Source organism: Athene noctua, chromosome 11, assembly GCF_965140245.1.
Source record: "Athene noctua chromosome 11, bAthNoc1.hap1.1, whole genome shotgun sequence".
Lineage (NCBI taxonomy): Eukaryota > Metazoa > Chordata > Aves > Strigiformes > Strigidae > Athene > Athene noctua.
In genome coordinates this window covers 16,906,669-16,931,910 of record NC_134047.1, presented here as the reverse complement: position 1 = coordinate 16,931,910, position 25,242 = coordinate 16,906,669, and the positions used below count along the sequence as shown (strand labels likewise).

General features: G+C 47.8%; 1 protein-coding gene across 1 annotated transcript in view; it reads right to left on the bottom strand.

Moving 5' to 3' along the window:
- Positions 1-9,532: 9,532 nt before the first annotated feature.
- Positions 9,533-25,242, bottom strand: part of SLC9A6 (solute carrier family 9 member A6) — a 26,467-nt gene continuing 10,757 nt past the window's right edge. The window contains 11 exon segments of the mRNA XM_074915476.1: positions 9,533-12,962; positions 13,996-14,101; positions 14,736-14,815; positions 16,033-16,063; positions 16,245-16,398; positions 16,851-16,962; positions 18,556-18,669; positions 18,885-18,973; positions 19,218-19,323; positions 19,561-19,702; positions 23,313-23,418. Coding sequence (XP_074771577.1) covers positions 12,687-12,962; positions 13,996-14,101; positions 14,736-14,815; positions 16,033-16,063; positions 16,245-16,398; positions 16,851-16,962; positions 18,556-18,669; positions 18,885-18,973; positions 19,218-19,323; positions 19,561-19,702; positions 23,313-23,418 — 1,316 coding nt within the window. The 3' untranslated portion in view covers positions 9,533-12,686.

Sequence of the window (25,242 nt, the reverse complement as noted above, 5' to 3'; positions counted from 1 at the left end):
GGGCTATTCAAACACTCCAGGTTTTCTGCCAAGGGCAGGGCTTGAGGTTTTCTGCTCCACGGTCATTTGAACCTCAGCATTTCTGTCCACATTCATGTGCTGGGTCCCAGAGTTGTTTCCTCTTCCCGCTGGATCGCAGGGATGTGGGAGCAGCAGGCAGCTTGTGGCCGCGGGCATCGCTCCACTTGGGCATGCCCATGGGACATGGTGGCCCTGTGAGCGTGCACACCTCTGCCGCTCCATCCACAAACACCAGCCTCATCTGGTCTCATGGGTTGTGTAAACTCTAACTAATCCTGAGCAGAGCCCACAAACTGAAGCACGGGGAGTAGACTGAGCAAACAAATAACTTCGCTCCTGCAGAACTGCTGCTATGACTAAAATTTTTCAGCCACCATCTGCTGAAGTAAGTTTCCATTGACTTCAACAACTGCTGGGTCACAATTTGCTTAAGTGTTTCCAGACTTTGGCCCTTACAGCAAACACCTTGGCCAGCCTTTCAACAATAACAGAAATTCATCAAATATTTGAGTATTTGCATAAGCAAAACAGGTAAAATTTGAGACAAGGTTTGGTTCTTGGTCTTTATCTTTTGGTCAGCTTGGTCTTTATCAGTTCTGGGTGGATACGTATCCAGAGATTTAACAAACAAAAGATTCTAATAGCAATGAGATAAAACGATAGCAATATAATATAAGGTTTTACTTTTAACAGAGCAAAGGGATTTGTGATGTTATGGATACCCTAAAACATGTTTATCTTACTATGCATAATTACCCTAACAGTAGTCTTTTTCCTTGGTGTCAGGCTCACCAGGAGTTTCATGTTCCAGCTTTGAAAAGATGGCTTCCAGGCATCAGACCAAAATTAGGCTCCTTTATGAATTTTGGATTTAGATTTTGGTCTCAGAAAAATAATTAATTCAAGGTACCCACAGGCTAACATAAGTAAAATAAGTGTTTTAATAGCAGAGCAGGTTTTTGAAGCATGACAAATCCCATTTTGCATGAGTCTGCAGCTAAAATCAAATCAATTAGGAAGCTGAGGACCATGAAGAAACACATACAACTGGATTAGATGATTGCAATGAACATGAGAATCAGTAGGCACACATGGGCTGGCACTTAGAGCATTTGCCTACAGCTAAGGGGGCCAAACTTAAATTCCTCATCCTGGTACAAACTTCTTGCTTGTCTTTGGCTGAGTCACATAACATCAGTCCCTCAGGCGCTACCTGCCTGGCTCCAGAGCTACTGACTACACTATGGACATACTCCAGAAGGGAGCACTTGTGCCCTGTGCCTGCAGCCCCTCGCTTAGCTGGTTTGCTACTGTCTTCACCCTGTCTATATCACCAGCCTGGAGGGGTTCACCTTGTCTCATTGTGCCTTGGGTTCCCGTGTGCACAAAAAGACATAAAAGCACTTTTTCCTTCCCATGTGTTTCCTAGGGAGGTGTGTTATGAAAGACACATGAGCTTCTGTTTAAAATGCAGGCTTTGCAACAACAGACAGGTAGAAAGAGGACATGCTTTCAGACATAAAAGCATCCTGTGGAGAAGATTCAGGTTCAAAAAGCAGAGCTGGAGACATGGCATCACTGCAAGGAACTCACACAAACCTCCACTGCTGCCACAGCCTCTTCCAGTCCACTCTGTTCGGACGTGGGACGGGGTGTGAGAGTCGCACCCCAGCCCTCTCGGCCACCCACAGTCAGGTGTGTCTGCGTCTCTGCATGCAAAGCCTCAAGCTGGGGAATAGGCTGCCCAGGGAGGTGGTGGAGTCACCATCCCTGGATGTGTTTGTGGGTCGTTTGGGTGAGATGTTGGGGGATATAGTGTAGGGGAGAACTTTCCAGAGTAGGGCTGAGGGTTGGACTCGATGATCCCGAGGGTCTTTTCCAACCTAAATGATTCTGTGAGTCTTAATAAATGTTCTGCTGGCTCTTCACATAGTGATTTTGTGTGAAATGCTGGTAAAAATCTTATGTAGTAAGATAGTTAATGGCAGCTGAAGCTATGCAAATGCTTAAATCTGGTGTGCTCCAAGGTAGCAACGTAAAATACCTTTAGAGTCCGCATGGCTACACCAGGGACAGAGTGGAGAAAGAAGCTGCTTCTCCATCAATATGAATGTGATCTGTCCCAGCTCATCAGACCCAAGTTCCTCTAGCTAAATCAGAGTCACATCTTTTTTTTGCTATATAAATGCACTGGGAAACATACTTACTACTTAGGCCAATGCTGATTGTAACAGAAAATTCAGGTCACACCTTTCTGCCTTTTCTGCTTGTTCCTTGTGTCTGACAGCACTGGCTATACAAGCGTGTTTACTTTCTGTCAGATCAATTTTCCCTTTGCTAAAGAAGACAGTATTAAATTTATAAGGCTATTTATGGAAGACCTAGTCACAAATAAGGGGTTTTTTTTAGTTCCCTATGCCAAATAATTTTTTTAATTCACTATGTCAAACAAATCAAATGAACAGTATCTCCTTAAACGATATGCTTCATGTTAGCTTCATAGTTAGGCAAAAAGTAAATCTGTGTGTGCTTTTCAAAGGCTTTGTTTCACAAACAACAACAAAAAAACGAATAATCATGGGAAAATTACAAATCATTTGGCATTAAGGAAATTATGAATGCAATTTCCTGAGCTCAGTGTGCTGAAGGAACTCCAGTAAATAGATATCAGGCAGCTTTCTCTACCAAAAGATATTAGATGTGATACTCGGCTGTGAAGATTTTTCTGTGCTTCACTTTTGCTCTCCTTCCAGTTCAGATAGGATTTTCAACTGATTTAGGTCTGTTGGCACGAAGGGAGCATGGGTACATTTTCTTTGGTTTAAACCAAGTTTTCTGGGAATCATGTCTTATGTGAAAATGAGAGAGCTCAGTTCTTTGCTGAATTCTGCTGAAGAAAAGTGATTTAAAGATGGTTTGAAGTCAAAGCTGAAAGAGACCCAAGAGAAAGATCTGAGATATATGCATGGATGTAGAGAAGCTGTCTTCCTGCCGCTTCCAAACTGAAATAAATATCTTCAGTAAAAACAGATTGTGATTTTTTTTCCCCTCGGCAGCTCAAGCGAAGGTTGGGAACAGAAGAAGCAGCTGAATGAACAGCGGGGAAAAATATTTGGCATTAGAGACTCTGGATCTGAGGAAGAACATGAGAGTTATGCAGAGGCTGTTCAGATTTTGATGAAGGTTCCTCTCCCAGGAGAGCGACACACTACAGCGAGGGGTGACAGAGCCGTCCCCAAGAGGAAAAGGGCTCTGGGTGCTGTGCATTCATTTCCCACCTCCCTCACGCACACCTGAGCTGGTTAGTGAAAAATGCTGCTAGACTGACTTTTGGGGGCTCATCAGTGCCTTGTGGCCCCCTTTCCAGAGCTGCTGGATGCAGGTGCTGGGTGGGTGCAGTGGGGGCTGCTGTGATGTGACACCGCAGCCAGAACCAGCTTTTGCTGCCCAAACAAGGCAGCTGGTGCTCTGGGTGCTGCCAGACTGGCCCCACTGCCTCGCAGAAGTGCCCCAGCAATGCCCCTGGCTCCCTTCAGAGACGTTTCTGCCCCTTGAGTAAGCCTGTGACTGTCCTTGGCAACTCAGAGCCACAAACATCAAGTGGTAGGAGCCAAGAAGGACCGGCCAAACATGAAACCTGGTAACTGGCCTATAAATATTTACACACTGCGCCTCGGCTTTACTCATTCTGCTGCCTCAGGAGCACAGCCAGCCACAGAAGTCCAGGTATTAACTGTCCTGCTTGCTGTGGTCCAGGACTTTCAGCTGGACCATAATCCCCACTGTCTCAGAGTCCTGGGTCAGATCCATTCCCGGGAGGCCAACGGATGCTCCTCTTGCCAGCCTGAGGTGTCAGTGCATCCTGCTCTGATTTTGGTGTATCTGCAGCATTAGATTTGCCCATCACTCCCCAGATCAGCGGAGCCTTGCAGCCCAGCCAGCTCCATGCTGCTGCGAACACAACTGCTTAATGCCATCTGGGCACAACTGCCCGACCCACAGCTGGGGTCTCCTCCTTAGGGCAATGAAATTCAGCCTTGCAAGCATTGCCAAGACCTGATGCTGGCCATAGAATCTCAAATTAAATATCTGTAAAGCCAGGATGATCCATTTTTTCCAGGGAATTTTTTACTCAACCCCTACACCCTTGTCACGAGTGCCATCAGTCTATTATCAGCTCTGTCATCGGAGCACAGACAGATTCCAGCTGAAGCAACAAGTCACTGATGGGAGCTGAGTTTAGGCATGTAACTGTGCCAAACGGCACTGGCTCCTCTCTAGCGGGACAATAGCATTCAGCCCTTTAAGGCATCTGACCCAGAGCTAAGGCATTTTATCGACAGCAAGTATCTCAGCAACAAAGTTCCAGCTGGTGAACCAGCTCATGCAGAGAAGAAACAAAGTCACGAGGGAAATTCATTTGCCTTTTGTAACAATTTGAGCATTCTCATGTGAGCAGCAGACACAGCTCTGAAGTCCAAGGGTGGAAAACATAAATCAGACGTACCGTGAGCATTTGCAGCTCTGTTATCACTTGACCTGCTTCATCCCAGGAATCCTTGATTTTGCACCTGGAAAAATGGACGCCAATGCAACTAGTGATCTCAGACCACTTAACCAGACATAATTTAGCTGAATAGCTTCAGGGTGTTTGTGTCTATTCCAAAGGTAAAGAATATGGCAGAGTATCTGGTGAAGGGAAGAAGTTTGTATTAAATCCGGCCCTTCTGTCACTGAGATCCAGAGGCATTTCTGATTCTCTCTTATTACAGAACTCAAAAGCTTCAGAGGCTGGGAGAATTCACACAACAGATCCAAAAGCACCAGTGGTTAATATTAACTGCCTGCAAAAAGGGAAAAGCAAGCAATGCTGCATCTGTTGTTCCCCTTCCTCTTGTACCTCTGGGAGTTCTAGAAGCAAGCCATATCACAGAAGAGCAGACTTAGCCCTCCATCATCAAAGGATGCAGAGGAGATACTTCAAGGCACTTCAGAGAATGAGGATGCTGTGGGGATGTGGGAGACACACTGCGTTACGCCTATGGAGCTGCTAAGCAGAAAAGGTGCGTTTTGGTACAGGCCAGTGCCACAGGAAGAGCAAGGGAGATGCTGTAGATGGGATGCAGGTGCAGAACATGCCTACTGTGGCCCCTCCTCTGATTTTCTGTGATTAGCCCATCCTAAATCAGGGAAAGGGCCTGTAGCTAGTATGGAGAAGAGGAGGGTATCAGTGGGTTGCAGGACATTTACTGCTACCAACACTGAAGGGGACAATAGCTCCTCTTGCTGCGTTTGGAGAATGAAGAGAGCAGGGCTGTGGACACCAGGCCACGGAAACAGGGAGGAGGAGGAGGGGGAAGATGTCCCTGGCAGAAGGATCAGGCAGAATTCAGGATACAGAAGTCCCTTACAAATAATAAGTGCTGGGGGTAGCTGCTGGGTACCTGCAGCTCTTGGCTGTAGTTTACCATTTCTTATAGGAGGAGGAAGGCAAAGGAAAATATTTCTGCTGCTGTCTCAGCCTAGGCACGTTTACATTGTGAAATGCTTTGATGCTCTGCTGGTTGGTATTTTCCTATTCACAAAGCATCCTTTGCACCATGGTGCCTTCCCAACTCAGCGCAGCGCCCGTGTGGGTAGGCTAGAATAACTAATCTTGCTGCTGCAGGTAGAAGAGCTAACATGCTGCATAAAGCCAACAGCTTTAATTTATACCCTTTTTATCTTTGTCCACATTCCTGGGAGCTTATGCATACAGGAAAGGGAACAATGTTCACACATATCCTTAAAAGTAGCTATGACCACACTATGCTGCGAAACACACGGGGTTAGGAGATTGCAACCATATATGGGCTCCTTGGGGCTGGAGCATCGCTGGCACCCCTCGGAGGAGGACAGCTGGTGGAATTTCCTATGAAAGGACAATTAATAAAGACCAAATCCTTTTGTATATACGCATGTCTAAATATTGGACAACAAATTCAAGGCTCTGCTACCCCCAAGTCCTGAACCTTACAGAGTTTCCTGCAGTTGTGAAGGGATTTTGTAGCCTATGACCTGGGCTCTAAGTGCCCAGCAGGGACTGTAAGGGCTGGAGTAAGGGAAAGCACCAAGATGGGCTGTGTGAGGGCTGCATGTCCTGAAGTAACATGCTCCAGAACCCCTGGTTCCCAAACTCTGTCCTGAGAGCAGACCTTTGCACACCTTTGGTACCATCCTACAACACCAAGTGGTGACAGGCTGGAATTCTATTTTCCCCAGCTTTGGGCTCTCCAGTCACATCCTCACCCCTGACATCTCGCCTCCGCAGTGGCCAACCCACCAAGACTTTGCTTTGCTTCTTACCAGACTTGTCCAAGGGCCAGGAGACTTCAGGGACATCAGACCCACTGCATTGCTGTGCTGCTCTCCTTTTAGCCACGCCAGGGTACTGGGAGGCAGACTGTCCCCAGTGCTGCTCTTGTCAGCAAGGTGCAAAGCAGCTTCTGATGTTAACATGGCTGAAGGCACCAGGTGAGTTGTAAGTTCCTTAATATTATGTGACACCCAGATCGCCCCAAGCTCAACAGAGAGCAGAGGAGATGGAAAGCAGCAGGCACACGCAGTGTTTGCACTGGGCAGTGTTGCTACGCTTGTGCTGGACACAGAGAGTACACAAATACTCCCATGGCCTCTGGGTTCTCTCATCGGCTTGGCAGATTTTGTTACAATTGTCAGCGAGGACATCATTTCTTCATTTCCCCTCCACTTGCTCCATCTTCCAATTATTCTCCAATCACAGACACACGTGGCCAAAAGATTTTTTGCAATCTAGTATTATAAAAGAATATATTTGGGCCCACTAGCATCCAAGAGGTACTTCCACGCCAACCTCCCCTCTTATCTTGCCAAGTTATTTACTCCAGAATACTTCCCCACATCTGGTGACAGACACTGTTTTGGGGCTGTGACAAGTAGGAGCCAAGCAGAGAAAAAAGTCCTCTTGCAACAACGCAAACACCCATCGTGACCACAAATTGGCTGCAGATGACAGCAACTGCTAGTGCTAGGAAGTGTTCAAAGCCCAGGTGATATCCTACCTGTGAGAGCCGGGGAGTCTGGAGGGAGAAGCTCTGCAGAGGAAGGTGTCTTTGCAGGCTCGATATTGTTTGTGGGGTTTGAACCAGCTCTGATACTTGCCAGCAGCTCCAGCAAGGGCTGCATCTGATCTCTGAGGGGCCAAAACCCATCCCGCAAACAGCTTGTGACCATCAGCATTAAACTCCTGATTCTAAAAGCCTAACAGGGCAGGGTGTGGGAAGTCAATGAGCAGCTGGCTTTAAAAAGGAAAACAAGGGGCAGGGTAGATGTACAGTCTTTGAGCACAAGGTCACCTCAACTGCCTCCAGACTCCTGGGTGTTGATACCTACCCACAGGCACCCCGCTGAGACAGCCAGATCTAGTATGTGTGAGCAAATTCTTTCCTTTCTTCAGTGCAAAGGCAGCAAGGAGGCCATGGCTAAGCCGAGCACTTCCTTTGAGAAGGTGGTGGCTTCTGTAAAGGAGTTCAGGGTGTGAGAGCAGTCGGTGTGACAGTGGGGTGTCTTCTCCTTTCTGCAGATAAAGACTCCAGCTGGATGGTGAACGGGGCAGGGGATGGAGAGGGTCTCTGGAGAAGGGGTGGGCTGGCAGCCCCTGCACTGCCTGGACCTGTAGTGATGGACAATTACTGTCCTTTCCAATATTGCCATCTAGAGGACCCAGCAAGGACAAGAGATCCTTTCAGGCCACAATGAGATAAGGAAGACTCAAAAGCTTGCTCTTTTTTTAAAAAATTTTTCCTCACATAAAGGCTTCCCCAGCATGACATGGAGATGGTGAGCCAAGTGTACAGGACTGTCCGTGCCTTGGGCATGAGAATACAAGATTGCTCTAAAAAGCACCCCGTGATTTTTTGAGGCTGTTGGCTCACTTCCCAGCGATGAGCCCAATGTGAACACAGCCAGGTGGTACGGTAGCTTGACTGAAAGCTGTCCCTAAACAGCTCAAATTGAAATGAACTAATAAAATCAGGACTATTCAGCAAGTGGCGGCTCCGCACACCAGTGCAAGTCTCCCTGCCAAGACTCTGCAGGGATCTGCCATCACCCCTTCTCCCAGCGGCTCTGAACGGCACCTACCCAAAATTTTTTTGCAGGGCTAAAACCATATGGCAATTCATGGCACAGCAAGCCTGTCCCAGAGGATGCCTGCCTGCAGCCACGTGTGCTGGGGAGGGTGGGTGCACGGCACCCGGTCCCAGACACATTTTGGGCACTGGAGATAGCCCTCACCAAGGGTGAGCCTGCCCAGGGGCCTCAATCATACCCTATTTCAACAAAGCAATCCATTTGTAAGGGGTGTGGCTGCACTTCTTTTGAGGGTTTGCGAGGGTAAAGAGCTGCCCAAAGGCATTTGTTCAATTGCTAAATTCCATGTTTGTTTTAGTTAGTGCCCGAGTACAACCCAAGCCTGGGCTGGACGGCATGTGTACAGCAGGATTAGCGGTGTTTATTCTGACTGTCCGGATTTTGAGGTGTGAGAGTTGCACCGTGGAGTTAGCATCACTTCATAGTAAGAAAATAAACACCGTTGTCTCCTGTCCTGCTCCTGTAACTTGGAGTAGCACAGGCCACCACGACCAGTGTGACACTGGACATGCCCTTCTCACTTGCAGACTCAGGGTACTTTTGTGAGCTACAGTCAAAGCTTTGGCAAAGCCCAGACCGAAAGCTCAGGCCTCATCTCCCCACTCAGAAAGCAGAACAGACGTCCCCTTGACTGTCTGCTGCCACGGATGGCAGACAAGCCTGTTTAAGTAGGTTTCAGGGGCTATCCTCCTGCAGCAATACAGAGCTATAAAGGATGTATTTTTATACAATTTCAAAGATGAAGGTCGTCCTTTGTGAATCAAAACTCTCAAAACCAAATTCCTGAAGTTTCTGAGATGCCCTCTATATTGAAGGATTGTTAAGCATTTGAACAACAAACCTCTCCAGCTGCTCCGACAGCCCATAGCACCAAAACAAGGGTACAGACTGGAGACAGAGGGCAGAACCGCCTCCGGAGGACAGCAGGGCAGCTGCCATGAGCCCAGCTGCAAATTCAACGAGACATAAAAGCCCAGGAAAGCTCAGGAGCCTCGATTTTGCAAAGGCCCGGTAGCAATGCCTCTCACGCAGGCCCACCCACCCACCGCCCCAGGATGTGTGTCAGTGAGCAGCACTACCCCACCTGGGTTTCACTGTGAAGGAGCCCAGGAGCTGCAGCAGCTTTTAGCAGACATCAGCGTCTCTCTGCTCCCCAGCGCCTGTTCCTGCAAGAGAGGACGGCCCCAGGGCTGGGCTGAGTCTCAGGAGCTGGGGTGAAGGCAGGAGCCTGCACCCCATCCCGGCTGCCCTCCAGCCCGCGGGGTTCAGCCTCTGCAGCCGTGGCTGCTGCCTTACCCGCTGGCCAAAGGCCACGAACAAACTGGTCTGAGAAGGTCAAGCGGCACTTTGTCACTTTGCTACAGATTTATTTCCGTGTGAATTAATGAAACGGTACACACAATTCCAGAAAAAAAAAAAAAAAAAATTCAATCTTTTATAGGCCCATAATCCTTCTTTCACAGTACAATGCAACAGTAAAGGATTTAGTCAGTGTAAACAGAAGGTCCAATAGTGATCATCAGCTATCACAGATCAGCTGCACAAACACCACAACTACGGAGTTAATGCCATTACCACACAAATCGACAGTACTAGTACAAATCATAACTTTACCTACAATGCTTTTTCATGTGCAAAAACCATGAAAATTCAATTTACAGAAGGGCACCTTCTCTAAATCTTCATGGGAGCTGTAAACTGCCCCCCTCGGGGCTGTCTTATCTATTTGGCAAAAGGTCTCGGGGCCTGATTCTCCAGGGTACCCCAAGGTACCCTTACCTTCATCTGCAGCATGCAAGCCATCAGGGCTCTGCATCTGGAAACCAGGCACTCGTGTATTCTCTGTTGCAGCAGGACAAAGAAAATAATCAGCTGAGGATTAATCTGAGTCATTTATTAAATCACTCCTGAATTTCCGCTTAGATTCATTCATTTACCAAGACTATTTAAAACAGTCCTGGTTATATTATGTATGGATCATAAGAGTTCACAGGTAACCCATAAAATCATAATCCGTTAACTTCTTTTTTTTAACGTACTAACCGAACCGTCACTGGTGTCAAAAGCTGAAGCTTATGGTAATCTGTTGGCAAGCTTCAAGAGAGTGCATACATTACTGGAGTCAAAGGGTCAGAGAAAGAGAGGAATGTGACCAGGGCGAGGGTAAAACGTTATGCTGTGGCCATCTCGCAGCCCACGGCTGCAAATTTACACCTCAGCTGGGGACTGCCTGGGAGGGAGCACTGCGCTGCCCTCACGCTGCGTGGGTGCTCGGGGCCTGCCCATGGGACCACGGGCTTTCATGGGGAGCAGAACTGTTCTGCACCTCCAGCTGCACCAACGCCAGCTTTGTAAATTGAATTCATAGTCAGATTATACAGGAAAAAACAAAAGGTAGTTATTTATCATACCGCTTCAGAAAGGCAAAACAAACAAAAAACGGGATGTAGAAGTGACGCGGTAAACCTAAAGTCAACGGGTACCTACTTTTTTTTTTTTTTTTTACTTTTTTTTTTTTTTTTAAACACATGAGGTTAAGTTACAGACATCATATAAAATGCACACTTTATGGAATTCCTGCATAGCAGGAAACAAAGAGGCTAGCACTAATCCAACAGCTATGTTAACAGCGAGACTGCCATTTACCGGTGCAAGGAAGATGCCCTATCTAAATATAAACAGAGTTACCCCCCTTCTAGAGGAGCCCTATGGCAACACTTACACATTTTGTTCAGAAGGAAAAAGAAAGCATTTTCTTAGGGATAAACTGCCAAAATAATTAGTTTCACAACCGTAAATTTAAGGCAATGTTACTTAGACCTGAGAAAATGAAAGAAAAAAAAATTTTAAATTTATTTTCCCAACTATACATATACAGTCAAAATCTCAATATTTCCTGTCTCCTCCCAACTCTCAGGTGGTGCTGGGGAAAACAGCTGTGGGAAAACTGCTCTGAGGTCTCAGGGTCCGATCCTGAGAGTTGCAGTTTGTTCCAAGGAAATGGGAGCTGTGAGTGCTCAGACTCACCTTGCTCTTTTTCATATAGTCTCTTTTTATACACCTCTGTTTAAGCCCCCTGGAGAGGGTTAACTCCAGAATGAGCCTGTAGTGCACCGGTAACCCTGAAAGGTTTGTATAGCAAAACTGCAGCTAAAATAGACAATAAAATTACATACAGTAAATTTCTGTGATTTCCCCTTTTCAGGAGAAAAAGAAGGATGTCAGGGTTAACAATTTCACTGCACCTTTAGCTATTCCCATAACTACAGAGTAAATCCTCTAACACTAGTGTGAAATCGCAAATTGTTCTGTGCTCTTCCTTGAAAAATAAAAATAAAGATTTTAAAAAAAAAAAAAATCAACTCGCAAACATTTTTCATTAAATGGTAAGAGACATGAGAGAGATGGGGTGGGGATTACAGACACACAGCATGCTGAGTTATTAAACAAAGTGCAATGATTTTTGACTGTACAGGAGGACGGACGGAAAACTCCCCTTCAGTACCACCTAGATGCTCAGTACCTCTGGAGAGGTCCGGAGGTACCGTGTCAATCTGCAGCTGTAAAGCTTGTGTTCGAGGTTGGCCGGGCTCCACGGCCCCGCGTGCAGCTGCGGTAGCTCTGCACATCTTAGCTACATCTGTGACTGCCAGAGAAGAGATTCGCTCGCATGAAGACAAGGTCACTTCCCAAACGTGAAATTTAGTTGCCAATTGAGGATTTGATGGCTGGTTCTAGAAAGCTGCTTGAGCCACAACTGAAAGATGGACTCAGCCCTAAAATCTGTGCATGCCTGGTGTAGTTTCTGTGGGATCACCTCCTTCTCCTCAACACGACTACAGACACAAACCATCCCTCCCTCCTGCTCCCAACTGAGCAGCCAGACACCCGCAGTCCTTGCTATCACCTTAGGCCGGTGCCTGCCTTGGGCTTGGGCAGAGGGTCACTAAAAAGCAGAAAGACTCCAGGTCCCAGCTCAGGTTCCCACAAAGCGAACAAGTTTATCACCGGCCACTGCCTGGCGAGAGGGTCTGTGGGCAGATTTTTCGCTGATATTTCAAACGTGACTATCCAAAGATCAGAGACCAAAAAAAAACAACCTAATCCTCATCTGAATAGAAAGCGATTTCCACTGCTTGCCAGCACCTTCCTACCCTCCTCTCCCAGGCTCAAAGGATGAACAGGGAGTCAGCTCCTTTACTTACCCCGCTGGGGACTAAACCCTTCGTCAAATCACACATTAAAGAAGCTCACTGTGTGCAAAAGACTCTTACGCTAAAACAGTTCCACCCTACACAGTGCAGTCAACACAGTTTTTAACTTAAATTTGCAGCTTGTTCTTTACAAGTGCTTGGCAGAGAATATTTATATTCTTCTGACACCATATAAATAATATTTATACAGCTTAGACATTTTGAGACATGCATTAGACTTTAGGTAGTACATATTTCTTGATCATATATGCAAATATTTACTGTCAATTAAACCGAGCAACCTTATGCTGGACCATGTCTTGCGTTATCCAGGACATTTGATGGTGGCTCCGAATCGTCCATGGGAAGGACCAGGCGTGTTCCCCGGATTACGAGTTCATGGTCCCCAAAAGCAAGCTCCCGATCGAGCGCGTCTTCGGAGCTGTTGCCCACGAACCGCCGCGACGTGCCGCTGGATGCCACGGAGTCAGTGTTGACGGTGGAATCCCCGTAGGTCAGGCTGATGTCCCCGTCGTTCAAAATGAGGTCGGAGTCATCATCCTTCAGCTGCTCTTGATTCTGGGCAACAAACAGGAGGAAAGGTGCTGTTTAACTCTTCCTGAATAGCTATGTCTGCAGTGGCACAGTGGTGGTGAACAAGCAGATAAAGGCACTGAATCTCAGACTCTCCTGCACCATGACCATAACCAGATGTGCCACACACACATCGCTGAGCCCAGGAGATTCCCACAACGCACTAACTTCTCTGCAAAGTGCCTAAAAAGGCTCTGTTGGCTCTTCTTTCTGATACCATAAACAGATATATGGGGGATGCAGTTTTGAGTGGCTCTGACTGGACAAAATTATCCACGACTGCAGGAATCACACTGCTGACCCATCAGAGCCATCCCTGTTTTGTGCAGGGAACTTGATGCTGGTAACTTTGTGGTCAGGTAAAGAAAACTCCCAGCACGGAGAGCTGCCGCTGCAAGGGGCTCCTGGCACGGCAATGCCCCGAGTGCTGCGGCCCTGCCAGAGAGCTGTGCCAGCACCAGCCACCCGCAGAGCCACGGCAGGCCCAACCTGACCGGCAAACCCAGCACCTAAAGAGCGCAGGTGCACGCAGCCTCTTCAGTGATGGTGGAAGAGGTCACTGCCTACAGGCTCTGCAAAGCTGCTCGTTCTCTCCCTGCCCCTCTGGGCAGCTCAAACAAGAGCTCTTTACTGTTTCAGGATGACATCAGCCCCGGTTCAGATGTTGGCAACCTTTTTAGTTGCAGGGGCTACAGGATGGCTCAGCTGCAAGGCTGGAAGAAAGCAGGAGATAGGGAAATTGTGTGTCCTCCCAGCTGGGCCTGGGGAAGAACAGCTGTGACAGCTTCACTGAGCCAGTCACTGAGGAACCACCATCAATACACCACGAATACCTTCATGACCAGTCAGCTGGATAAGCCGAATGCTCACGGAAATTAGCTCCTCCATCAGCCCCAGCATCTGATGTCCCCCCAGGCTCCCAGCCTGATGCTGCACAACAGCATCCAAAAGCTCCACAGAAACATCAACATGTCAAATTCTACCAACACCATGACAGAAAGGGCACTGATGGACTCACTTCGTATGCCTGTGGACTCGTCAGGCACCGGGCAATCGGTCCACAGCACCCTGGGAGTGTGGTCGTCAGTGGAGGACCGCTGTGTGTCAGCAGAGGCTTTAGATAGCTACAGAGAGGGTTAAGGAAGAGGAATAGGGCGATGTTGGTAAGTCAGTGGGTGGGATGAAGAGGCAGTGGCAAAGGACTCAGTGTCTCAAGGAAATCACAGGAAGGAAAGACACACAAGTCCCTGGAAGCACAAAAATGATAGGGATGAGCAAAATGAATGCAACCAAACACAGAGGGACATGAGTGGATCAGGACACAGTCCCAGTGAGAAAAGGCTCAGCAGCATCACTTGTCCCATCATCCTGTGCCTCAGCCTGGCAGATCACTCCCCCACTAATTCATGGCAAAGCATTTGCAAGGGGGGAGAGGCACAGATCTACCAAGAGGGCTACAAATGAGAAGACCCCCTGCCTTTCCTGCCCACCTGCTGCAGGGATCGAGGACCCCCCGGGCTTACAGCCTTGGAGAGCCCAGCTCTGAACTGAGCTACTGCTGCATTCCCTGTTAATGGCGGGTGGAAACGGTCATTTCTTGCAGCCACAGACACGAGGAGGTGCAAATCAAAAATCAGCAGTGAGACAGGAAAGCAAGGTTCGTTTGCTAAGCAGGGAGTGAGTCACACTCCGAGTCAACGGAGTTGCTCGGGCAGACAGGATCTGGCATCGCACACGCCGACCGCTGTTCAAGGATACTTGTGATCAAAGTTGTACCACATGCGGAAGAGCCAGGCGCTTTCTGCCTTCGTACTCCTCCTCTCACTCTCTGGGACTCCCTGCAGGAGAGCAAAACATTAAACATGCCAAGACCTTCCTCAGGGCCAGGAGCCCCCACAGGGCACCCGGTGATGTCCAGGGGGATGTAGGAAAAGACATCTCCCCACTGCCTCTCCAGAAGAAACTTTGGGGTTGCAGCAAGTATAAGGACGTTCACACGACAGGCTGAAGGTGCTTCCAGCACTGCGCTCTGCATTTAGCAGCATACAACAGCCTTAGAGAGGTGGTATCAAGGCACAGAGCGAACATTTTTCTGCTAAAGCCTTCCAGTTTCTGGCCCCAAGGTTTTACGTGCCTTGGAGCCAGAAACTCCATCCAGACATCACATTTAATAGTGAGTGACAGGTCCAACTTCTGTCAAATCTCGCCTGAGATTTTTGTATGCAAATAATCATGTGTTATGGGGATTCCTGGCTTCCTTTTAGTAGGAGAAAAAGTATGAAGCTGTTTGGAGGGGAATATGAATACAATTATATATTTCACAGAAACATGGCTTTCAGATTCATGGCTCTGGGCTGCCTTTAGCATTTGATACTTTCTGTCCAGGAGGTGAACACCCCAATAAATGCGTCTGAATAAAACAAATCTCCAAGGTGCAGAACCCACACTGAAATCGAGTAGAGCCATAGCCACAGCATGACGGGGCTACAGATGCAAAGAGACAGCTCGGGGACACCAGGCAGGAAAAATCCTGATGCTGCAGGGCTCCAGCATTTATCTCAGCATGGTCAGTGGTTCCTGGGCTGCCATATAACTACCCACAAGAAACGTGGGGGCAAAAGAGAGGTTGAGGGTACCCATGGGTAAAAGCAGGACAGAAGATGCTACACAAAAGGAGTCAGTAAATGGTGTTTCTGTACTGCCCTGAACACTGGGATGAGGCAGGAAGCCTCTATGTCATGCACATTTTGGTATTTATTTCAGACCCAGCGAGGGAGAGACCAAATCTCACAGCAGTACTGTGGATTGCAGTCCAGCGTTACTTCTATGCCCTTCTTTCCAACTGAATAAAAGCGAGTCTTGTTAAAAACACAGAGAGCACAGAAAAGCCCATGACTCCCACTGACTGCAAACTCTTTCACCAGAGAAGCTACAAACCCTCCTACAGCTGGGAGGGAGCGGAGCACGGGCATTCACAGGGTCTCACTGTAACCCCTGCACCGATGAGCACAGTGCAAATTTCTCTACAGAGGCTGCCCAGCGGCACCACACTCACCACGTTCTCCTGATCTGCATCCACACCGACTCTGTGGAGGAGAAAACGAGCAGCGGGTTAGCACAGGCAACGCCAGGTGGGTACGTGCTGCAGCCCAGGGGGGGAAGACGCGATCTTACTTTCATCTCTTAAAGCCGAGCACCAGGGATGTAAGAGCGGGGCGAGGGAGAGGACGTGCTGTGCCCTGAGAGCCCCAGGCACCCCGCACTCACCGGATATTCAGGCAGGACAGCATGGCCGTGGTGCCCCCGCCGAAAACCCACACCGTAAAGAAGACGATGAGGAGCGTTGTGCTGAACATCATCTGTCGGGCATACGTGGCCGTGTCGCGGATGGCCAAGGCGAAGGCCATGGCTCCTCGCAGCCCTGCCACGGAAGGGACGGCAGAGGAGCTGTGTTAGCCCACGGCACAGGCAGCCACCCCCACTGCAGGCTTCCTCACCCAGGGTTTACATGGCACGTGCAGTCCTGTCCCTCTGATGGGACATCCACCACTGGAGGAGACCACAGTGCTTTAACAGCAATGACTTCACCGTGGACGCTGTGAAAGCCTGGGTTATGGCTCTTTCCCAGCCCAGAAAAGCAAACACTCCTGTCCCATGCTGTGCACTCAAGCAGCAAGGCAGGAGGAGCTCACTCCTACATCTCAAAACAAAGGCTTTCACACCACTGAGCCTAAGGGAGCCTTTTCCTGCCTAGCCTCTCCTCCAGACATTGCCTGGAGAGATTTACAGTTGAATAAGGAATATTTCTAGGTGCTTGGGGGCAAGGAATTGCAGATGGGCCACATGGTCAAAGGTGAGGATGCAATAACGTACCAGCAAACATCATCATATGCTGTAAATTTGTTCCAATCTTATTTCTTCTCCCCAAATTCAGTAAAAATGACAGTGGGTAAATATTGGCAGCTCTTCCTAGGAAGATAGCAAGCTGTATTTGCACACATTAAGGAAATTGCTCTTCCTAGTTCTCCCATCGCATCCCACCTCTGGAGAGAGAGCCAATTTCTGTTGCCTGATGGAAACGCTGGGGAGCCTCAGAAACGCCAGTCCTCTGGATGCAAAGATAATAACCCAGCTCTGAGTGCTACAGCAGTGTGGGAAGAGCATGCTACTGCCTCACTGAAGCAAAGTACACATTGCAATTCATAAATGTCATACAGAGACAAGCACAAATAAACAAGGGAAATTATGAGAGGGCAGGTTAGACAAGTGAGAGAAGAAAACCCACCATTTCCCAGTGTCTGCTCTCCCCTGCCAGGTCTGTTTTCCACCCCAAGAAATATTTGTCCTCTGCGAAGCTCAAGTTATCACAGCTACCACAACCCCTCTGACATTCCCCGGCATGCCACACTTCACAGCTGGGTTTGAAGCTTTAAGCCAAGTCCCGCTCCCAAAGATTATTCAGCAAAATGAAAGCAGCAGCAGTTGAGAAGGGGGAAAAAAAAAATCTAATACTCTTTCTGTTTTCATAGCCTGTGAGATACAAGAATCACCAGCCCCTTCATATTGCTTTTATCTTTGAAGCTGTGTCTTTTAATACCAGCACCCAGATGGCAAAAATAATCTTGGAGCCAGTATTCAGCGCAGCCTTGAATAATATGGAAAATGCTTCCAGCTTTTATGTTCTTTCCTGAACATCGTGAATTTGCATAAGAGACGTATTTCACGATCTCTCTCATGAATGAGCTATTTCATCAGTGAGTTAGCCAGTTCCTACTGAAGAGGCGCAGCACAAAATTTCAGTCTAACCACCCAAATGGCATTTCCCTGCTTTTCACTCCCTTTACGCCACTGCAGCCCTGCAGAAGCTCATTGGGGAAATTCAGCAGACCCTGCTGCAAACCCACGCACCAGCACCCTGCAAAGATAACGTTTTATTTCTCATTATAAAGTTGCTTCAATGCAGGCAAAGGGTGAAAATAATTCTGCACATCTGAACTGGCTTCCCTGTGATATGAAAAAAATTCCTTCAAAATCCTTGTTTTTCTGAGACATACCAGGGCCGATAGCTTGTTTCTGTTAGCATCAGCCTGCAGAAGGGGAAATCCTTTCTCATTACATCATTCAGAGGCATCCACTGTAGCTTTAACTGTGCTATTTGACCAAAAAAAGCTTTTTTCAGGGTTAACCAAGTGGAATAGCAGAGAAAAGAGGAAATAAATGGCTATACCAGGCGGTGCCCATTTGCAAAGCCACTCCTGGTGCCACGCTGCCACATGACGAAGCCTGGAGCTTCGACACCACGTTCACATGGAACACCAAGTCCCTGCAGCAGCTGATTCAAATGCCCACAAAAGAAGACTAAACAGGGGGAAGAAAAAACCCAGAAAAGCTGGGAAAAGAATCTCCATCTTCTTAAAATAGACAGCAAAGGCACTACCACATGGGAGATATCCCCTTTTAAAAATAAAGCTAGACTGACTGAAAAAAAACCCCACACATTTGAATGAAGAACACAAATTGCGAATGAGGCACCTCTCCCTTTCTTTTTCTGTCTTACAAAAAGAGCTCCAAAGGATACAAAAGCCCCCACCACGAAGGTAGGGTTAAAGACGTGGTTCTGGAAGGTGAACAGTGCAAGTCCCATGTAGGAGAAGATGAAGTTTTCTGCCAAGAAATTCAGAAGCTCAAACAACTGAAAGAGAAAAACAATTTAAAAGCAAGTTAGACATGACATAGATTTAGCAAGAAAAACATGTCAGCCCATCCATCATGCAATAAATACTTCTGCAGAAGCAACCCTAGTAAAATCCATCTGTAGAAAGAGATGCACCTAATTCTGGCTAGACAGAAGGAAAAAATATTGAACTTGAAATTCAGAGAGGCTGAAGGGTGCTTAGGAGCTCTCACCTGCTTAGTTCTGTGTTGGGACTCTGTAGATAAGTTGTTATAGGTATAATGAGCCTGCGTGATCCCACAGAAGAGCACGGCCACCACACCTGGGGAGCAGAGCATCACATTAGACTCCTGGTCATGAAAAGGGAGCTGAGCTGCACACCAATAGTGTAAGGGACTTAATGCATTAACCCCAGAACCCAGAATAATTAAACTTCTGAAGGCAGAGGGAGACCCCCGGCTGTAATTGATACTGGGAGAAGCAAAACTCAATCAAAACAAATGAAGCAAAAGCCCCATCACCCCTGCAGCTCTCCATCCCAGACACAGGGCTGTGCTGGAGCTTGCCTGTAAAGCCACACGCTTCAGCCAGCAGGAACGTGCTCCAGGACATCAAGAAGAACAAGCCGGTCTCCAGCAACGGGAACTCCCGAAGTTTGGTGAACTTGGTGACGTTGCAGATGGTTAAGGACAATTTGGAGAGAAACTGTAGGCTAAGAGCGTATCGAGTCCAGTTCTGTGTCACAGCAACACTACACAGCCTGCCTCTAAAAAGGCTATGGCACCGTCTTGCACTAATTTAGGCAAAAAATCATGAAACACTGCATCTGGGTGAGATGCAGTGCAGCAAAAATAAGAAGCTGTTATGCAAACACTTGGGAAAAAAAAAAAAACACAACAAAAAGGATATTAAAGCTGTTACTACTCCAGTAGCTGCTCCCATCGCAAAAGATCCACTGAATATCCCCAGGAAGATCCCAATGGACTTGAACATCGCTGTGACATCAAACGTGTGGCTGTTGTCACCCGCCGGCTGGTAGGCAACAATTGAACTGAAAGAGGGAGGGAAAGCACGCACAAGAACAAAGCACTCCTTAGTCTGGAGGGAGAGGCACATCCACGGTGCTACGTGAGCTCTGCAAAGTGCTACGACCGCTGCAAACACGGAGCCTGGGAACTCAGGGGGACAAAACCCGAGTCCCACACTGCCAGCCCTCTGTGTTCACAGCATGCAACCACAGCACGCCCACCCAGTCCCGGGGAGTTTGGGATCCCCTTCACTCCCAGCCAGCTTTCTACAGGTCAGCCACCCCTCCGAGGCACGGCTCTGCATTTGGTCCTTCTAGATGTGAGAGAGCAGCGAACCAAAGCCCGTCTCTTGCATGATCTCCTGCAAATACATTTGCTAGGCAACGGTCCATCATTTATGATGGTATTGGGGGGGGTTGGTATCAGCTCTCTATAAAGTCAGGCCCTCTGGGACCACACAAAGCATTCAAGTGGGAAGTCTACATTTCTCCACTGACTCCACAGAGGCGGCTGATGTGAATATCCCCTGGAGAACTCTAAGTTATGCCATCTTACTGCACTTAACATGCACTACATTTGTTTTGCACTGCTCCAAGTTCTGAAGTGAAATATCGCAGGGTAGCAATTCAAACGGCACAGTGCCAGCTCACAACAGCAATTCTATTATCTTATCCACCCAACTTCAGCAGACCTTTGTGACGAGATGGCAAATAGGTCTGCTGCACCGATCCCCCTCTGAATCTGTTACCTCCGAACTCCTGATCAGCCACTGTTTTACTTGGAAAGGCTGAGATACAACAGGGGCCCTTATCCATCTCCTAAATCCCATTTATCAACTCTTTACATCGCTTCCTTTGAGTAAACTTACTAAAAACATTAACTTCCTAGTTAGCAACCCCTTGGCTGACTCTGTTAAAACTCCTGGATGTGAACTTTAAACGTTTGCTGTTTAACCTCCTGAGTTATGCTGAAACAGAAAATTACTGCCTCGTGCACACATCCTGCAGCTTTCTCCCCTAACTACACACCAACATTTTTCTGCAACACAAATGACAATCCTCCCTTTTCCAACATGTCATGATCACTTCCCTTGCTAAACTTCTTCACATGTTTCGTTCTTCTGCATTGTTTTTTACACTGCAAGCCACAGATTTCTCCCTGTGATTTCATTTATTTGTCAGTCTCATTTTATACTTCCCATTCTCCAACGTGTTCTTATTCTGGCGTTTTGGGTTTGTGGTTTTTTTTTTTAAATCCAGACTGGTTTCATTTCCCCTTCATAACCAACTGATTGGATGTCAGTTTTGCATTTTAACCTATTACAGTTTTCCTTCTGGTTTTGCTTTTTGCATCATTAGTAAGACATTATTGCCAGCTGCCCTTTGTGTGCTTTATCTCCCCTGTCCCTGCGCATGGGGCTCACCGTCGCATTCATTCATCCCTGTGAAACCTTCCTTCGGAATAAGCAGGCAGAGACCCTGTCACTGCATTTACCCCCTGCTCCTGAACAGCAGCCCCAGCACCGTGCTGCCCACCGGCTTTTGGTTCTGGGTTTAATTCCTCCTCATCCTGCAACCAGTTCCCTGCTGTCAAGACAGGCCAGGCCAGGCCATGCGTGAGGCAGGAACAGAAGGGTACAGATCCTGCTCCCCAGGCCCAGGAACAGACTCATCCGGGACTGAAAGCAGGGAGGAGAGGAGCCTCGGGGGCACAGAGCTCCTGGTAGAAACCGTGGAGGAGTCCCAGTCCGGGGAAGCACCAGCCCCAGATCCTCACCCTCTCCCAGCACAGGGAAGGTGCCCGCAGCGCTCGCTTTCACCACGTGCAAGGAGCTGATGGTGCCTCTCGGGGCAATCACTGAACCCACACGGCTGCGGCTGGAGCCCCCCTTCACCCCTGGGACACAGCAGCACCCACCACCAGCTGCCACCCCGAGCTCCTCCACCAACACAGCCTGCCCACCCAGAAACCCCCCAGTGCTCCATCTTCCCAACTCACCCTTGCACCCCCTAACTGGGGAGCAGGTCTTCTGCTCGTGGGAGCAGAACCATCCCCATGCGGTTCCCCCCTACACCTCTTCTGTGAAACAGGGAAATGCCAAACTAAATTTAAAAAAGGGGAACCATAAACAGGAGCTCTGGACTGCTCTTGGAGGAACTCTCCTCCCTGGAGCAAGAGACCTTCACCTCCTCCTTGCACCCAAGATGTGGTTGTGTCCCGGTAAATCGAGGCTGTTCCTGAGATACCATCACTGACCAATACCCGCTGTGTTGACTGGGGCTGCCAGTGCTGCTGCTCATGGGGATGGTGAAAACAACGACCATGGGCAAGCTTTAAAATGGGTACAGGCTAACTGCTGAGAAGCCCTTGAGAAGTTAGCATGCTGCTCGGCCACTCTGCACAAAAGCCTTGCGGGAAAATAGCTGCTGACTGCAGCTCAGAGCTGCTGTTTCGGTGCAAATCATCTCATTTCAGGGAGGGGGGTGGATTGAACTCAGCTTGTGGAAAGAGGAAGGCAGGAAATGAGAGCAACAGCTACAAAGCTGGTACTAAAGCAGCACAAGAGGCAAACTGCCACGCATGGTGCAGTCACCGACCTGTGCAGGGATCCACCTCAAATTTCCTTACTCTGATGCTGAACCCACCCCCTACCACCCAGAACCTCCCAGCACATGCTGGAAGACCCAGTCTCTTCCTGACTCAGGATCACTTCTTAAACATGACCTGACTGTACAGCATTCACTCTCGCACCAGCGGTGACACATCCAGCATAAAAACCAGAGCGACCAATACAAACAGTTCCAGAAACCTCAACAGAAACATTCAATTCAGTAAATACAACTCATGCGGGTGGCGATACACAGCTCACAATATGTTACTTGCTGCCTCCACCTCAGTAAAGCCCACACAACCAGCACACTGGAGTGACAAGTATTCCAGAAATATTTTCTGTGTTAGTCTTAGCTATACGTTAACCTGTCACCATTGCAGATATTATGTATTTCCAAACAAATTTCAGTGATGACAACACAGTGAAAACGCAGATAAAATATGTCTTATGTGCAGAAGACATAAAATATTAAAGAATATAAAACATTATTTAGAAAGCCAGCAAGTCTCCCATGTGTTCAGTCCAGGGTATTAACTCTGGCTGTAAGAAATACCATCTTCTTGATGCATGGAAAGCAGGGAGAGAAAGGAAACAGCTGTTTTACCAGCTATTTCCACCTAAACAAAAGCAGGTATTTGTGGATAGGAAGGAAGACAGGTAGAAGCAAACCCATCAGCAAGGGGTTTCAGTGGGATTCTGTGGCTGAAAAGCAGACACGATGCTTTTCCCATTTCAGAGGGACATAAAAACTTCCTTCTGGCTGGGTCAGCCGGCCACGAAAGCAAAACAAAACTATCCATCATGCAGGGGGAAGTTGTAGGGACAACCCGCAACCCTAAGCTGTGGTCTGCGATGAGGAGATGTATCAGAAGGTCACTACAGCTTTTGGGGACCTTTAATATGGAAATCTGCTCTTGCAAACATCAATAATTCTATTTTACAGGAGCAAGACCGAGTGGCTCCCCTCAACGCCTGACATGTAACATACATAACAATTAAAAATAAAAACAGATCACACTTACGAAGACAGCACTATGGCAACGGCATCATTGAGGACGCTTTCGCCAAAGAGAAGGGCATACAGCTCAACATCAACCTGGAGTTCATGGAATATGGCAAGAACAGTCACTGACAAATAGAAAAATAGAGAGACATTTAAAAAGGTGCCATTATTTCGGTGTAATCAAAGACAAAACGCCCCTTTTTAGAAAGCTGCCTTCCTGCACATCTGTGCCACGGCTACGATAGTGCCAGCCACCCCCCCATGCTCCCTTCGTTCTGCCCTTTCAGATCTGGATTTGCTTTAGCATTTCCCTCCTCCTTCTTTTCCTAAAACACATCCTGGGCATTAGGTCTATGGAGTCTTTAGCGGTCAGACATGAGCAAACTCTGCTCTGAGCTTCCTGAGGGTCTGAGCTCATGGGATGGACCACAGTACCATGCTGACCCAGCTTTTGGGTTGCCACTAGCTCAGAAGCCAGGAGGATGCAGACTTGTCCAGGACAACAGCTGTCTTTTCCTTCCTTCCCTAATACTCTGAGAGAATCCTCAGATTCAGCACAGTACAAGTGCCAGCACAGATGTGTTAACATTTCAGACCTAACTGGAAAGAGCCCAGCATCAGCTCAAACCCTGAGTGGGGGTTTCTTGTGATTTATGGCCACATGGCAGGGATCAGAGTACCCTCAACTATTTCCACGATCCAGTGGCTCCAAGAAGATAATGAAAATGGAGCAGGTTTTGTATATCAGCCTTGCAAAAACATCACAACATTTAAAGCAAGCGAGATGTAACACATGGTGCATCATGCACAGCTGCGTCTGCTGCACAGGGCTGAGCTAATTCCAATCAACTTCTGTGAAAGTCGTTTAAAACAGCATTCAGGGACTCAACTGAAGGGGGTTTAACCCATTTATGCACAGGAAAATGCTCCATTTTTACCTGTGAAATCTTCTTGTTCCTACTTTAAAGAAGAAAAGACACAACACCGACAGCTCACCCGCAGAATTTCTGAGCATTACTTCTCCTTATGGTCCTTGCCTGGCCTCTGCCCATCTGCCATCAGATCTACTACACTGCCATCATGTCTGTGAGGTGCTTCCCTGCTTTGCAAAAGCGCCCCCATCTCGACATCGATACCCCAGCGAAGTTACGGGGAAGATGCCCGACCTCACAGCCACATGGGAACAACTCCCCACTAAATGAACTGCTGGCCTGAACACACACACCCCCAAGACACGTTTGGAGAAGCTGGGAAATCGTTTGACCTTATTTTTTAAGTTTGGGTTGTTTTTTTTTAAAATAAAAATATCAGCAGTAATAGCCACACCAATATCTGGCAAATCTTAGGGAAACATAAAAAATTAATTATTAAAAACTGATGGGGAACGCACATCTCACATCTCCACCTGGCAGACAGATGTGGCTACCGCCACTTTATGCTGCAATCATGTTCTGCAGGGTTATTCTTGCATATATGCACATACGTACAATGCTCCTCACTTTGCCTTTGAAAACAGAAATGATTCATTTTTAAGATGAACAGGTAAAAGTCCCAATTCATCTGGAAACAACAGCCACTGGCATTTGTTTCAAAAGGGCAGAAGACCTGGCTTATCCAGGCATGCAGTCTCTCCCTTCCATGCAAAACTGACCAATATCTGCATTTAAAAATATCCCCCAAAGCTACTGTAATGTCAGGAGTGGGGGGCAATTCTGTCAACCCCCAGTCCCACCACACTGGTCTCAAATGCAGCAGACAGGCTGCAAAGGAAGAAATTCAAGCCCTGTTCAGCAAAGGACAGGAGGCAGGAGAGGCCCTTCTGTGGTCCTGTGGTTTTAGGTTAAGCTGGAGCATGCAAATGAACATTGAAAATGAATGCTACCGTGTGAAAGTAATCATGAATGAAGTGAAACTCAGTTGGACAAGGCATGTTTTTCATAGTTTTGATT